Genomic DNA, 16741 nt, shown 5'->3' with positions numbered 1-16741 from the left:
TATAAAAAGGAAAGCCATATTAATATGCTGAGCTGTAAAAGGCTCAAGTCAACAACTTCTGACATTGCCAGTCCTATGGATAACCCACTACTATTATGGACTACTGGACTATGTTGGATTATTTTGCTGAATTCATGCACCTACAATATTTAAATGACAATGGAACACACTTCTCTGACAAAACTAAACAAAAAAGATAATATAAATGTAGGACTATTTTGTATCTGTGTATACAAAATAGTTAGGATAGATAAACAGATACTTTCTCTTAATTCAATGAGAAGAAATATTTCTTCTAATAGTGTTTGGACAGGATACCATGTCTGCATCTTGTACTATGAATAACTACTATGAAGACAACAATATGCAATGTATTAATTATTATAACTGTCCTAGTAAACTGTTTTGAAACTGTCTCATTGCTATTTGTTTCTCAATAAAATAAAAAAAAATAGCACCAGGGAAAATTCACAGATAGTCATTAATTGCTTTCCTTTTCTGTGGGGGAGGGTACAGCTTACAATGTGCCATGTGCTAACTACCAAAAGGCAAGTTCCTGTTTAATTCCATCAAAATTTGTGATCCATGCCTTCTTATGCCTGTTCTGCAGACAGGAAATTATATCTCAGGTTGAGTGAGTCCACTTTCCAAAGTCACTCGGCTTACTAGCAGTAGATCCTGGACTAGAACCCAAGTCAGATGACTTCCAAATCAATTTTCTTAAGCACTGTCCTAAACACTTAAGACTTCTGGACAAGAAAAGAACTTCTCCTTAATTTCCAGCTAAAGTAACTACCAAGGGTATTTAAGGCTGTTCCAATTTTCTCATTACTCAAAGAAGTGAGACACTTAATACACACAAATGCTCATGGTTCTCAGTCTTTTGTGGAGGTAACTGGAGTTCTATACTGTTCATAGAATTTTAAGGATTTTCATGGGTGAGATCTCTCTCAGCCTCATTTTTGTCATCCAGAATGGGAGATTGTTCAGTTGGCAGAATTAGTAAGAGCATTCCAATGTAAATATATGAAAAACTCCGCCATGTCCCATATATTAAATGTCTGACATTGTAACATGTTACTTCCCCTGAATTACCCAATGTCCCTCTCCCCAAAGAAAACTAAAAATTCTTTTATATTCACAGTATAGAGCAAAGGATGGAGAGGAAGATGGAGACCAGTTAGGAAGTGCTCCAGCATCCAGAAATTCCCAGTAGGACCCTGGAATCTTAGAGCTACACTGGGCTTTGCGGAGCATCCGGTTCCATGTCCCACACTCTGGTCTCTAGGTTCACACAAGCGAACACAGACAACAAATCCAAGCACTTTCTTGTGGCTGACTCCCTGTTCTGGTTTTTCAAGTATAGCATCCCAATCAAGATAGTGGAATTTTCTCCTCAATTTTATTTTTAATTGGCACACAATGATATGGGCATATTTACCACTGATAGTCTGTTGTTTCAATGCATAAATACAATGTGCATTATCTCTAGGTGTTTAAAGAAAACTTTTTAGCAGATTTTTTTTATTAATATAACCGTGACCCTGGAATACCCTAGAGGTGGTGACGACACTATGGAGGTCACTGTGTCCCAGGGGAAATGACACTTTGGTCTTTGTCCACAGCACCTTTAACTGGACAGTTCCCTTCCTTTCTTTGCTGGCCTGTCTCATTCTGGCAGTGGCTACCATCATTCTGTACTTGATTCCACTGCGGTACATCATTTTACTCTGGGGTAAGTTTGACATGGCCCTTTGACTGGCCATCAGTTCCAGGTAAGAACCAATTACTCATTTTTAAAGTGTGACTATAAATTTTAAACATGCTCTTGCTGGCAATTAAACATGAGATTAAGGAAAGTATTTTGGGAACAGAAACTTACAGGACCTCCCTGAAATGGCCAGTTCCTTGAATGATCGGAGGAGATATTTATAGGTCTCTTGCTTAATTGTGATCAAATAAAAAATGTAATTGTGCATGCCATTTCCCTCTGGACCTTTCCAGCTATAAATTCCCTTAAATAATATATGGCCATGGACCAGTAATTTTCTGGAAACGCTGTAGCTCAAACAGTGAGTGAAACACCTGCATCTTGCCCTTTATAAAAGGTAAAAGATCTGGCCACAGCTAGATTGTTCCTGACACTTCATCTTTCCTTCAGGAAAATGTAACCTAATCTCATTTTTAAATCCAGAAGCAGTAGGGAGGGTGCAAGAGGAGTGGGGACAGCCTGTGATTCTCTACTCAATGCCAAAAAAGAGAAGAGGCTGTTCTTCACCAGGAGGAATGAGGCACTCCTCTAAAGTTTAGCTGCCATTAAAAAAAAAGACAAGCAAACATGGCAAAGTTGAAATAAATTTAATGGCTTGATTTACTACTTCCACTAGGACTTGGACAAAGCATAAACAGCGTTGTGAATCTGGGTGTCTGTCTCTGGGGGTGCTCTGGGCTGATGTAAGGAGAGTGACTGCAGAGATTTCATTGGATAAGTGGGCAGCCTTTCTCTGGGCACTGCTAAATTCTCTCTCCCCACCCTAGCTTTAAGGCTCTACAAGCAGTTCAGGGAACTCACAAGGATGAGAGACTGCACTGCACACATCTTGAATGTGTAGCAGAGAGGCAATAAATGCTTGAGACAGCCTCCACAACCTTTTTTCTTTTTCCAGAATCAGTAAGAGAAACTGGAAAGCTAGAGCTCTATGGAGAAGGAAAGCCAAAGATGAATGTGCAAGCCAGGGAAGAGCAGGGGGAAGCTAGAATGGCTCATAGAAAGACAAAAAACTAGAAGATTTTGAGAATATAATCCAATTATTCTGTGGGATATTTAGGAAGAAAAAATATCAAAATGTTTGTTGCCAATCTAGGAAAAGAAAAATAAATACCGTAGTTTAACCTCCTCCTTGGGGATATGATTTAGTATTTGGTTAAAGTCTCATAGTCACGCTTAGAACTGTTTGTGTGGTTTAGTTTGCAGCAAAGCATTGGAAAAAGCCTGGCCTAGGAAGAGCTTAGCACAGAGCATGACCCACGTGAGGGCTCCTTGATGGAGAAGGTGGAGCTTGCAAAAGTATTTCCCTGAATACTTTATATACTGCATATTTTCTGTGCTGATTGGATAATCTGATTTTTTTTTAAAAATTATTTTATAAAAGCATTTCCAAATCCAATTATGGATCACATTTAGAACTTACATATTAAATTTGCTGTCTGCCCCTAAGCGGATATGAACCAAAGTCTTTTGGCCTATGCTTTGTTCATTTCTAGGTTCATGCAGAATCATTAAGAGGATGAGCTGTGGTCAGCTGTTGATGCCTAGTGCGCACATGGTTTGTTTATTATATCCTTCCCACCACAAGGAAGGCTCAGGCAGCTGTCTCTTAGTTTCCTTAGAGATTGGGTCCAGGACCCCTGAGGGGGCTCAAGTTTCAAACCATGGCACAGTATTTGTACAATGGCTATCTATAACTACCCCTGTATTTTAAATCATGCCATGATTACTTATAATACTATGAGGGAAATACAGCGTAATTAGCTCTTATACTGTATTGTTTCTGAATTAATGACAAGAAAAATGCCTGTGTGTGCAACAATATTTTTCAGATATCTTTGGTTGGTAAAATCTGAGGATGTGGCAGCTACAGACATAGAAAGCCTGTTGTACCATTTTTCCTTTTTTGATTGCTAATTTGGGAATGCAAAACCTTTCTTGTTTGCCCAAATCACTGATTTTCCCCTCTAAGATACAGGCAGCTTCCTCACAACTGTTGGCATCTACTTCCTGCAGCATGTCTCTCTTTCTTCAGTTTATGGATGAAGTTATTTAGCAGCATAGAGTTTACCATGCTCTTGTGGGCAGGTAGTGACTCTTGACACTAGCTCTGCATTCGAGACAGGTGTCTATGGTTCATTGTTTAGTTTACTGGAGATAATGTCCTCAATACCTTGACAATCAACATGTGATCCATTGCCACATCTTATCATGCACAACCGGTTCAGCAAGCCAGCAAAATACTCCACAGCTCCATCATGACTCACTCTTACAACACTTTCTAGTTAATTCAGGTCTAGTCCATTCTTCTCCATGTGTTTATACCTTTTGCAGCTATTTCCTCATATAAAATATCAATTTATATGTTAAACTTCTAGAGTGCCTCCTTAAATTTAAGTTTCAAATGAATTTCTTATTCTGTTACTCAATTTTATTGAGTCCTACAAAGGAAAAATCAAAGCCATTTAAAATGTTCTCTAAAGGAATTGAAAACATTTGACTGTATGTACTAGATTTCCATATATTCTATACATTCAAATAGTATTTCAGTATGTGTTTTAAGTATTAAAATTATGTGATATAAGCACAAGTGTCTAATTTTATAAGGGCTTTGGGAAATATTCTTAGACTCACCCAGTTCATTGTAAGGCTTTCATGGGTGAGATACTTTATTTCCTCCCATAATTCCTACAGAGCATCATAAAGACATCTTTAATTAGTGGTTCAAAACTCTTATGAGTGAGGATTTAAGTTCAATATCCAAGATCTATATAGATGAAATTTTATTGGATTGCTACTTCTCTTGGGTGGGAGGGATATCTGAAGTTTTCTTCTGGGTGCATTATGAGCTGGAATTCAGTCACCTGTTTTGATGTGAGCATTTCGTAGAATAAGATCTGATGCGTGTGTTCTAGTCCAATTGAGAATTTCCCCATATTTCTCCTATTCTGTTCTTCATCCTACAATTTCTCAATTCTGGTTCCACCTTCAACACATTTTGCAAGATCTATATGAATTTCCCAAGCTAAATGTTTTCTTTTTTTTTCTTTTTGTATTTTAGGGAAGGGTCTACAGGGTGTTCAGGGTCTCACTACTAGATCAGGCTTGTACTGATCTGCCTGTTTACAGCCTCCCAAAAGATGGATTACAGGCATGTGCCACCATACCCAGTCTCAATTGCTGTCTCAGTGCACCCCAGGGGTAGGCCTGTCATGGCAGGCTCAAGGATCAAACCGCTGGCCCCTGCACCTGCTTGCAGGCACTTTAATCCACTGAGCTATTTGGCCACCAGGCTAAATGTGGAGAATTTTGCAAGAAGGAACCAGGACTTGTTTAACTTTGTGTCTCCCCTTGATAACATTGCATCTCTTCCATGGAAGGTCTTCAAAGTTGGACAAATCACCAAGCAAGTGCTTGTCTGCTTCAGACTTCCCATAGTGTTGCACAGGAAGCATCTTTATTAAGAATATATTTTTAAAAATATTTTAAAAATAGTGCTACTTTGTTCAAGTAGTTATTCTCACATTACCAAATGCGTAACACTACCATGCAGCTTCCTTTTTCTTTTGACTTTTTCTGAATGATTTTTTTTTTTTTTTAATTAGAAGGCTCATTCCACTGCTCTGACCCACTCTGTGGCTTGGAACCATTTAACGAAAGTATCTTCCCCAAATAGTATCTAGCTAATGAAATGTGCTGCAGATGTGCCCCTCTAGCTTTATTGTTCAGTCACAAAACTGTGTAGCTTTCTACTGGAAAAACACTACAACTTCCACATTTGGGCAGGTGATCACGTGTGTAATACTACAAAGCCCTTCTCGCCAGCTCCTTTTTCTTTCTTAGTGACTGACTTTCACAGCAACAATGTTCCTATGTCTCTGCTGTATAGTGGGATCATAGAACCTTTTTGCCTATGTTATTATGGTGATTCTCCTATGAACCCAGCAGGCCAGGCCTTTATTATTAAAATTTCATTGTGAGAAATTGAGTTATTAGAGGGTAAATCACTTTGCCTGACATCACCCAGGCAATACATTATGAAGCTGGCATTGGAGCCCAGGTAGCCCTACACCATAACCTTTGTTGCAATACTCCGTTGACCGTCAAAGATGATCACGGCATCTATGATCTTCGGTTGACCCTTGATCTCACAATAGATAGTAAAATGGAATTATCGAAAGATTCAAGACTGATATATCTTTAAAAATAAGGTGTGCTTTTGAAGCATGCCACCATGAATGCTTAGTACTTTTTAACTTTTTCAAACATAGACAGTCTCAGTGCATTGTGGACTCCTTCTGCCTTTATTGGCGCATTTGAGCTACTGTGCAGGTTTATAATCTTCTCAGTGACTAAGAATGCAGTGTTTTGATCGGCTCTGATATTATCCCTGCCTTGCTGTTCATTGTAAAGGCTCCAGATGCGAACACTATATATAATTAACAATAGAAGATATATCTTTTCTCAGTATGTCTTTGTCTCCCTTCATCATTTTGCTGTGTCTGTTTTCTTTTGCCAAAAAGCCCATGCTACAATTAAATGTCTTTAGAATAACACAGTAAGAGTGTTTTAGTTTAAAGGAATGCTGGGGGGAATTTTAGTGAGAGGCATGGAGCTTGCTGTGGGGGTAAAGGGAAGAAAGGCAGAGTGCAGCTTTGACTAAGGGAAAGGGGATCATTTGCTGGGACCCTTCTTCAGCCCAACCGCCAAGGCCCCATTTACTCATGCACAATGCCTGCCTCCCATTTGCAAAGCAGATGTAAATCTGACCCCCCAAAGAAAGGACCGGAGGTTGGCATTGTGTCAGGTATAATGCCATGCAGGAAGTCCAGTCCTTAGATGAAAGCAAAGTGATATTTAATGAACAAAGAAAAACATCAAACCTTTTATGTGTTGGGGACTGTTGAACTTGGCTTCTGAGTAGGAGCCATTCAGAGCACAACTAAGCTAAAAATCCATTCACCATCATTGGGACTGGCAGGGCCTTCAGACAGGATCCTTGTTAAAGAAGCACCCTGTGGCACAACTTCAGAGGGCCACCTACTCTTTCTGCTTCTAAAACTCAACATGAAAGAAGGGTTGGCATTTGGTGAAAAACTACAGCTTATGAGCTCTAGATGCAGGCATGGTGTCTCTGAGGAGCAGAGAAGACAAAAGGTGTTTGGGAGGAACTCCCCTCTGAAGGCTCACCAGGACAAGTATGTTCTGGGCCAACCCAGGAACCCAGCAAGTAGCCACCACAGATGGATCTCTATAGTGTATTGACACCTCAAATGTTGAGCCCTATTCTAATTACCGCTGTCCTTGTCTTAAATTAGCATGCACTCCATTGCCCAGACAAACCCACATGCCAATGTTGTGGTCCATATATAATTTCCCAATAATAACTTTTCACAGTTTCCTGAAGCATCAAAGCAAAATCAACATGTCAAGTTCTGTTCTGCAGGGAGAGATGAGGATCTTGCGAAAATGAGTTGGAGGTAGGGGGAGAGATCTCTGCAGTTTCTAACAGCAGAAGTTCTCCCCCCACCTCCCACAGCCACACTGGGTTGAAATCCTCCAAGCAGGGACTTGTTTGGTCTAATGAAGGCCTTTTCCCATTTGGGACATTTGTTGTCATAGCAGAGGCGGCTGTTAATCAGTGTATTCCAAAAAAACCCCAATGATCTCCCCAGTTTGAGCATGTGTTCTGCTGCCCTGCTGCTGGGATTGTAATGGGATTTTCACAGCTGAAGAAGGCAGTGCCCCTCTTCCGCAGCTCACCCCCCTTCCTGCAGGAAGAGACATTTGTGAATGATTCCACATGACAGCAACATGTGCATGACTTGAAGCCTAGTAATTGTTTTCACACTAATTTTTACTTGTGAAAACTCACCCTCCCCAAGTCAGGCAAGTTTTTAGATAGGTAGATGGATGGATATAAAGAGATCTCTGGTGTTTCAATTTTTCAGGCATCAATAAATTTACTAAGAAGCTCCGAAATCCCTATTCCATCGACAATAATGAGCTACTAGACTTTCTCTCCAGGGTACCGTCAGATGTTCAAAAGGTAGGTAATGAATGGTCACCACCAACAGGGGCCCCCAGCCTTGAGGTCTGGCCAGCCCTGGAGCTGGAGGAACACAAGGCCGTGTTTGTGTGAGTAATTGAGATAAGGAATCAGAAAATCCCTAAAGAGGCCTGGCTTGCAGGGAGGAGGCAGAAACCTTTGTCCCAAGCATGAGATGATTGGGGAAAATTATCCTGAAAAAGAACTACTTAGGAATGATCTGGAACTCACACTGTGCAGCTCCAGTGTGCTGGTGTTTGTCCTTTTTTATTGCTCTCTTTCCTAAAGAGGATAAGATGGGCCCAGTGAGTGGAACTGCTTGAGATCGAAGGCTGAGGAGTGGTGCTTATTTTCCTCCTCTTCCGGATGGCAGGCAGTTTAGAGGAAGTGGGGAGACAAGAGGCTTATTCTGTTTATTCTTGTTTGCCCCAATTACCTCCTGGGCCTCCTTTCTATTCCCTTTCCTCTAAAGACTTAGGGATGCCGAGGCCAAATCCCCCACTTACTCTAATCCCACACAGAGGAAGAGATGGCGTGAAATAATTGGAGATCAGTCACAAGTATTATTCACAGGTAATGGTCACTTAGGCCAGCAGCGTCTTGTTTCTGTGAGTCCACAGAGATTAATGAAGCCAGCAATACCAGAGAGTCCTGAAGAATAGCCCCATTTGGGCCCCTGCAGATTAGCCTGCTATAAATCCAGAGGGAGGAGGGCGGGGGGGGGGATTTCTCTGATAGAGAGCGGTGATTACTGAATAGGTAGACGGTGAGACCGTGGTACGAAATATCATCAAGATGATCAAAGGCATAATCCGTTCTTACCTTAGAGCATCCCAAACTAAATATTGATTTTTATCATTGGGCCACTATCACATAATTGGTTCCCGGGTCTCTCTAGCCAACTTGCAAAGACATGGGACTCCAAGGTCTTAGACTTCCTGTTCCCTTCATTCCACGTTCTGGAGATTAAAATGGCTATTAGGATACTAATTCCCTTGCCCCTTCATTTTATAATATAATTAAGAGTTACAATACATTCCATAAAGAGCTTACTCCTTAATATTTGCGTTGTATAATTAAAATATAACCTGGCCTCCCCTGACGAATTGGGGTGTGGCAAGTATTTTGTCCTGTGTTCCCCCAGGGGACCTTCATAAAACACTACAAGGAAAGAATCTTTTTTTTTTTTTTTTGTCTGTCTGTCTGTCTGTTTCTCTCTCTTCATTTATCTGCTTTTGGCAAAATGCAGACTAACTTGTGATTGGACAGAATATCCGTGGGGAGCAGGACAAAATGTTAAACATAGTGAACACAGGTGGTCTGTCATATAACAGCTTCGTGGAGGCCTTCCACTGCCAGCCTATCGGGGCTCACACCCCAAAGCAGTGTGCTTGCAGCGTGCCATCACTTGGGTCGTGGTGTGGGTTCATGCTGCATCCTTGAAGAATAGAAATTTCCATCAGACACCGCCCCCCCAGGATGGTCTGCACAGTCTCACCACCAGCCCTCAGGCTGGTCATCCAGTCAGAATTGGCATGAATACAGAGAAACTCAGCGCAAGACCCTTTGGGGGAGATGCGCGTTTTGCTAGTAAGATCCTCACGTCTGCCAAGGGCGCTTGCTAGTAGTAACACAATGGCAGTGTACCACCAGGGACTCCCTGAGAGCTCGTATTTATCACAGATGTTTTAGTCATTACATTGTAAATGAAATTAATTTTTAAGAAAAATCTATCTAAGTCTGGGGCCCAGTATCGGTTACAGCATTTTGTTATCTCCCGGGCAAAATAAATGTCCCTAATTGACTGATATTATTCCCTAAGATTTTAGATATTTTTAATGAATACTTCTCAGTAAGTTGCTGTATTATATACCAAGGTAAACATTCCCAAGAGGCATTGATTAAGCTTCATTTGGTGGAGCGCTGGCACACACAGAACTAAGATCAGCTGGCAGTGCTGGGAGCAGGTAGAAACCTATGCCTCTCATTAGAAAAATCTGCTTTTAATATTTTTGTTTCAAGAAATGATGCATGACTTCTCAAATCCTTCCTGCAATTAATCCCTCCATGTTCCTGTGTTTGGAAAATGATTCATTACTTTTGAACCTTCCTTCCTTTGCCTTGGTTTGTCCTTGGGGAGCCATTAACACACTCGGTGGTGAGCTAGGGTTACCCAGCCGCCAGCGTCATGGCTGTTTGTTTTCACAGGTGCAGTACTCAGAACTGAAACTGTGCAGCAGCCACAGCCCCCTGCGGAAGAAGCGCACGACGCTAGGGCCACACTGACTTCCAACCCGGCACTCTGTGTCGTGCGGTTGATCAGACCAATGTCATAGCGGCTTCAGTGGTACCCAGGGCGTTCTCTTCTTCTGATGCAAACACACGAGCACCTGCTCATGCAGCCCTACACAGGATTCTAGTTGCGTTAGAGTCTCAGCCCAGCCGACAGATCCAACCCCTAGACTGTGGAAGACTCAAATCCAACCACAAATAGGAAATGAAGCAAGGCTTCCATGGGAAGTGGCTGAATGTCCTCCAAGAGATCCACCAGGAGACCACGTGGACTCAAGAGTGACTCCGAACTTGTTTTCACACCTCCTACAGATTCTAATGAAGAGGCAGTCACTTCCATTCTCCACCCACACTCTCTTCTCAGATTTTTGCTCCAGTAAGCTTCTTCAGAGTAAACAGCTCTTTGGTGACTCTGGTCTGTCTGGATAATATATATTATAGCAAGTCTTTAATGGTTGCCAGAATCAACCCAGATCTTTAGAAGGCCTTCAACTGCTATCACAAAAGATATGCATGCGAATTTTGCGTGATGTTCTGGTGCTGGCTGAGGCGCCACCACAGCCCATTGCTGGCAATGGGTGTCCCAAGACCCTCTTGGAAAGAGTGAGGGCTCACGAAAGTTTTCAGTTGCTTTAAAATACTTTTTCTTTTGGCCTACTCTGTTTATTTCCAAAACAAAACCTCAGTATATGGCTTCAGAAAGCTGGTTGGGAAGAATGAATGCCTTCGAGTAGTTAAAAGTATATTAAGCTAGAAACTAATACATGGGCTACTTGCCTAAGTATCATAATCATTTCATTTGTCTAAATGTTTTGAGCTGAAAGTTAAAGCACTCTGGCCATCTAACTTTATATTTTATTTATCTTCAGGTCAAGAATTAGCTATATCCTGTAGAAAACTGTTTTAGGACCAAATTCTTAAAGACCAGACACCTGTACACCCTATAATTCTGCAGTACTCTTCCATCAAGTAAAAAGTTTGATTTATACCTATATAAAATTTATGATAATATCTTTCTTTTAAAATAATATTTAAGTTTTACAGGCTATATTTTATTAACACATACTTTGTATGTGCAGTTTTATATATGTATATGTATTGTAAAGAAAAGTTAACGGAAAAACCTAATTTAATAGTTTACTATTTTTTTTTGTCTCTGGGTTGTAATTTCATTATCGTCAAACAAAATGTTTATGAAAAATGCCAAAGATTCTAAACCTTATCATCTTGTGTCTGTTTTTCTTTGTGTTGTATCTTCTTGGGTTTCTTTCTGGCTTAGCCAGATTTCTGCATGATTTGATTTACTTCAGGTTAATGAAGCTGGCTGGAAAGGAGCTTTGCAGAAACGATAAAAGCTCCAGTAAATCTCATCGCTGTACACACAATAGATGCCCAAGAACCCCTTTTGTTATACCAGTTACTCAATCTTCTGTGTAAACAATACCTCATTGTCGTGCTACCAACTATCATCCTGTTTATCATAGTCTGTCATTTTGTAACGACCTAAAGCAGACATTTTTAAGCAGACATGTGAGAGATCTGATCTGTCATTTGAATGAAAACTTCAGGAGCCAAATAACCCCTTATTTACTTAAAAGTGGAACTGATACTTTATTGTTTCTTCTTTGCTGTAGAATTGTAAGATGAAATTTTCCCTACGGAAGGCATCATTAGATTTCTTTCTTCTGTAGTCCAACTGGAATTCATAGCATGGTGTCTAGGGTGCAAACACCAGCTGGGTGCAAGGGCAAGGCCGGATCAGCCTCTAATAGGCTGTATGTGGAAGACAGTTAATTGATTAGCTGATTAAATAGACACTGCATGTTAAAAATTAATGCTAGTTGTGAGTGAGATGTTGAGATTATGCAAGTGCAAAGTCCCCTCCCATCCTCAGGGCATACTGTCTTAAGACCCCCCCAGGGGATACCTGAAATCTTGGAGAGCACTACATTTTGTAATTTAAAGCCTTTCACATCCTAACTCAGCATTTATCAAGTACGATGACCTTAACTTTTGCAGTTTGAGGTGCAATAGCAAAAATAGCATGGATTTATTTTTTTTAAATGTCTCTCAATTTCACATATTGAAGACTTATTCTTACCCCAGATTTTAGCAGTCTCAGCATAGGAATTTTCTTATTGGGAACAATTTCCAATTCAAGATAGCACTTCATGAATTGGCATATTATAACTCCCACCATCACTGTGCTTTTGCGTTGGGTCAGTATTAGAAAAGGAAGAACTTACTGCTGTACAACTACTGTAATACCATGACAGGCATGGTGATAACTAAGATAGCTCCTAGAGTATTTCAATGGCAGCATATACCATTTGGATCTGTTGAACAAAGGGATTATTCTGTCTGTGTGACATGGTACCAGCCAACTCAAGGTCTTGTCATAGAATTCCGAATGGCTTAAGATTTCAAATATGTTTCCAACAAATGAGTTCAGAAAGATACATTAACCCACAGAAAAAATTCTCTGCCATATTTGTCATATGCTGCCATAACTCATGTGCAGAGTCCTTGATTTCTCTTCTTCTCTATTGAACATTTCCCAGCTGTCACAGATACTCAGGAGTCACATGTCTAATAGACCAGTGCATGGATGGCTTTTCTTCTGTGCTGCTACTAGGAAGGGTGCTGAGGAAGATAAGTTAGTGTGATCTGACATGAAGAGATTCTTTGTATTAAGTAAAATGCTGATTTGGGGGATATATTATATGTGATCTCTGACTATGCCAATCGATAAATTTACATTAAGTAATGTCTCATAATTGGAGGAGTTCTTTCCTATATGTGAAAAGAAATGATATTCATATGTAGGGGGCAAACATTTTTTTTTAAGTTTTAGAGGGAATAGAAATTAGAATTAAAACAACTTACAAGTGATACAGATTTTCTCTTAACGTAGTTATATGACTTTCACGTTATTTAATAGGTAGCGTCTTCCAATCAGTTATTCGTGTTACCACATATATATGTGTGTATAGAAGACAGAAAAAAAATGTACAAAAAGTTAAGACAACAAAAAGGAGAAGCAATTGAAAAAAGGAGATGAAACAAATTAAAGCATTAACTGCTTCTTTCCACAGACCAGCAGAAATGCAGAGTACAGTTGTCCAGACCATCTTGTTTGCATACATAGATAAATCACTTTCTCCTATTCCCTCTCTTGTCCACAAAACAAATTTTTGATTCTGTTTTATTTAGTTGTAACTTATCACTTTACAAGCATATTGAACACTGATGATATCCCTGAATATAATAACCTGCCTTCTTTTGGTATGAGCTGACATTAAGTAGATGCTTTGAAGCAATGAAAAGATTCCAGTTCAAGAAAGAGATTATTCTGGCTACAGTGGGCAGAATAAAAACTAATATTTCTAATCAATTAATGATATCCTGGAGTTTATTTTTTAATAAGGAATTGAACTCATCCTTGTACTTGTCATGCAGCCAGTGTGCTACTGAGCTATATCCCTGGCCCTTGGAGTTTAAATAATAGTATTTCCCATATCCCCACAATCCCTCCCCCCAAAAAAATCTCCAAGTCTAGAAAGATGGCATTGCCTTCTGCTTCTGAGAAGTTGTCTTGGAGTTAACTGGTGGAGCAAATTTAAATAGGGTTAAATTTGAAGGACCCAAGAGGTCTCCAAATAGTAATATTAAAGAGGAAAAAACGTGAGTATGGGATGCAAAAAGTATACTGTAGTTGTGGAAATATACTTAAGTGACAGCACTGAAAAGTGAAGGTACACACTTCAAGAAAATAAACTTTGAACTCACCACTCAAAGCCACATAGGCAAAAATAAGTTAGTTGGTCAAGAACAACACAAAAGAAATAGTAAATGGGAAGAAACAAACAAACAAAAAAGCAGAAAGCACAGGTTGTCTTAGAATGCTGTGTTGAACTATGTTTCAAGAATAAAGGTGTGTTTAATGCACCGAATTCAATAGAGAGCCCAAAAGTTGAGGACAGAGTGATATGGTTTTGGGGACTCTGAGGAGTCATTTCAGTAGTGATAGGAACACGAACCATATTTTTTTGAAGGTAGAAAAATGGATCCTTTAAAGGGAGGTAACTCCTGAAAAGTCTTCCATGAAAAATGGAGAATACAGTGAAGGAATGAAAAAAGTTCTGTGGAAAGAATCTGGGAGTTAAAAGGAATCGCATGTGTCACCAAGTCAGTGTTCCCCTGCTATCTTCAAAGAATTCTTCCTGGGTTTGAGCTGAAGTTAGCCACATTAATTATTTAAACTTGTGCTGTCCAGGCTCACTTACTTTAATGTAATAATAATTTTATGGCAACAGAATAAAATATCTTCTGAAAACGTTCAGTAGTCGATTGATAATTGAATAAAAGCTGAAATTCTGAAGGTGACTTCTAAAGGAATTGCTTAAAGCATGTTACCACTCTGAATAAAGCCTGCTGTTCATTCTTGGCATCCTAATGTAGTGATTTGTGTGGTGATAATGGATGTCCCAGGACATAAAAAGTGTTAATATTTTATAGCACTTATCAAATTCTACTGTCTAAGTGCTTTACACGTGATAGCCTACCTAATAATAACAATCAAAATTTTTGGAATACCTCCAGTAACTCAAGGGGGCTAGAACTAGTCTTATACAAATTCTCCTAGAAATTATCAAAAATGGGAATACTTTCCTGTGCATACTGTGAGGCCAAAGTAGTGCTCATTTCAAAACCCAACACAGTCAAAAAAGAATCTATCTTACCAACATAGACTTCCGATTATGAAAGGTATACAAGCCTCTAAACTGCAATCATAAAAACTAATTAATGCATTCATAAAATTTAAAATGAATGTGTCAGTGGATTGATTGTAATCCTGATGAAAAATATTGGAATTTTGCACAAGAATTGATCAGATAATTCTATTGCATGGAATGTAAAAGTCCAAAAATAGCAGAAGCACTAATGCAGATGGTACTACTGGCAGATGTAAGGTGTGTTATAAAGCCTTTGTAAGGAAGGGAATGTGGTATTGGTACTGAAGTGTACAAACAGATCACAGACAGATCAAGGACTACAGAAGCAGTGCAGGCAGCAGAGGTTTCACATACCTTCTAACCTTTCACCTGATTTGTATCAAAGGCAACACAGTTGCAGCATACAGGGAAAAGCTTATTTTGTAAAATGGCATTGGGTTTAGTATTCACATGGATCAAAAAATATCACTGAATTCCTTATACTACAGACACATACAAATCCAATATGAACAGCAGAGCCAAAAGTGGAAGACGATTTCAAAAGGAAATAAGAGAATATCTGTATACCTGCATGATAAGCAAAGATTTTGTAAACTGGAAGCAAAATAATAATCATGAAGGAAAATTCACAATGCATTATAAAATATTAAGATGAACCTTTTAATAGCAAACATCACTAAGAGAAAAACAAAAAGCTACAAATAAAATATATAGTTTTCTGAACATAAGAATACAGAAATGACTTCTATAATGAAAAGTCAAATGACGCAGATGAACTTTTTGCTAAAATATCATTGAATTTGCACATCACAGAACAGCACATCCGAGTGGCAGGGAAACATGACAAGTGGCTTAGTCATCAGTCAAACACAAAATCATACAACTACTTATAACTAGGATAGATAAAATGAACATGTCGACAGCAAGCATTGTAAGAGTATAAGAAAACAAGTGCTCATGCATTGCTGGTACACTGGATTATAAACTGGTACAAATGCTTTGGGAAAGTACTTGGCAATATCTATTAAACTCACCAAGTAGGTTCCTTATGATGCTTCTCCCCAAGTTATGTATTTTAACCAACAAATATTTTCAATGAATGCCATGCCCAGGAACATTCATAGAAGTGCTTGTGTTATTCCCAAACTGGAAAGTCTATGTCCTTTAATATCTGAATTGATTCTAAAATTGTGACTATAACATAGAAACAAAAGACTAATAGTACACGGAACACACAGAGAATGCTCCACAAAAGAATTTCAAATGAAATTAGATGAATGTATAATTTTCATTTCCAAAGTTCAAAAGCAAGGTAAGCACAACCTATGCTTTTGAAAGTAGAAGTTAGGAGAGTGGGGGGAGAGACTAAATGTTACAGGTCTGGGGAGATGGCTCAGTGGAATAAGCGCTTCCCTGGCAAGTTCAATCCCCAGTTCTGCCAATAAATAAATAAATAAATAAATAAATAAATAAAGTTACAAAGTGGGCTACTGGTGTGATGTTAATATGTGTGTTTTGGGCTCTTGGGGGGAGTGCCTGGGTTCCAATTACTTGAGCCTATCACTTTGAAAATTTTTTGAAATTTCAAGTCCTCTATAAACTTCTATAAACTCAAGTCTTCTATAAGATTTGTGCATGTTTCATAAAAAGAAAGCTGTGAAGTAAATGCATATATCCCTATGTTATAAAGAAACTGAGACAATTCTTCTCAAAGACCTTAAATATGAAAAGAGACACTCATATCTTTTACATTCTAAACATATTTCTCAAGACCAATGCAAATAAACATCTACATTTTGTATAAGTGTGGGAATCAGTTTAGACTCAAACTGAAAATACTTGTGACATTTGGAGATTCAATTCTTACCTCAACACAAATCAATCATCGTTTTCAAC

At 39.1% G+C, this 16741-nt stretch overlaps 1 protein-coding gene across 1 annotated transcript in view; it reads left to right on the top strand.

The window, feature by feature from the left end:
- Positions 1-11900, top strand: part of Mctp2 (multiple C2 and transmembrane domain containing 2) — a 260991-nt gene extending 249091 nt beyond the window's left edge. The window contains exons 22-24 of the mRNA XM_004623453.2: positions 1626-1735; positions 7720-7817; positions 10026-11900. Of these exons, the coding sequence (XP_004623510.1) occupies positions 1626-1735; positions 7720-7817; positions 10026-10103 (286 nt within the window). The 3' untranslated portion in view covers positions 10104-11900. The remainder of the gene's footprint in view (positions 1-1625; positions 1736-7719; positions 7818-10025) is intronic.
- The last annotated feature ends 4841 nt before the right edge of the window (positions 11901-16741 follow it).

Source organism: Octodon degus, unplaced genomic scaffold (assembly GCF_000260255.1).
Source record: "Octodon degus isolate 3935 unplaced genomic scaffold, OctDeg1.0 scaffold00002, whole genome shotgun sequence".
Taxonomy (NCBI): Eukaryota; Metazoa; Chordata; class Mammalia; order Rodentia; family Octodontidae; genus Octodon; species Octodon degus.
The sequence above is the reverse complement of the archived record's forward strand: the minus strand, read 5'-3'. Positions and strand labels throughout refer to the sequence as shown.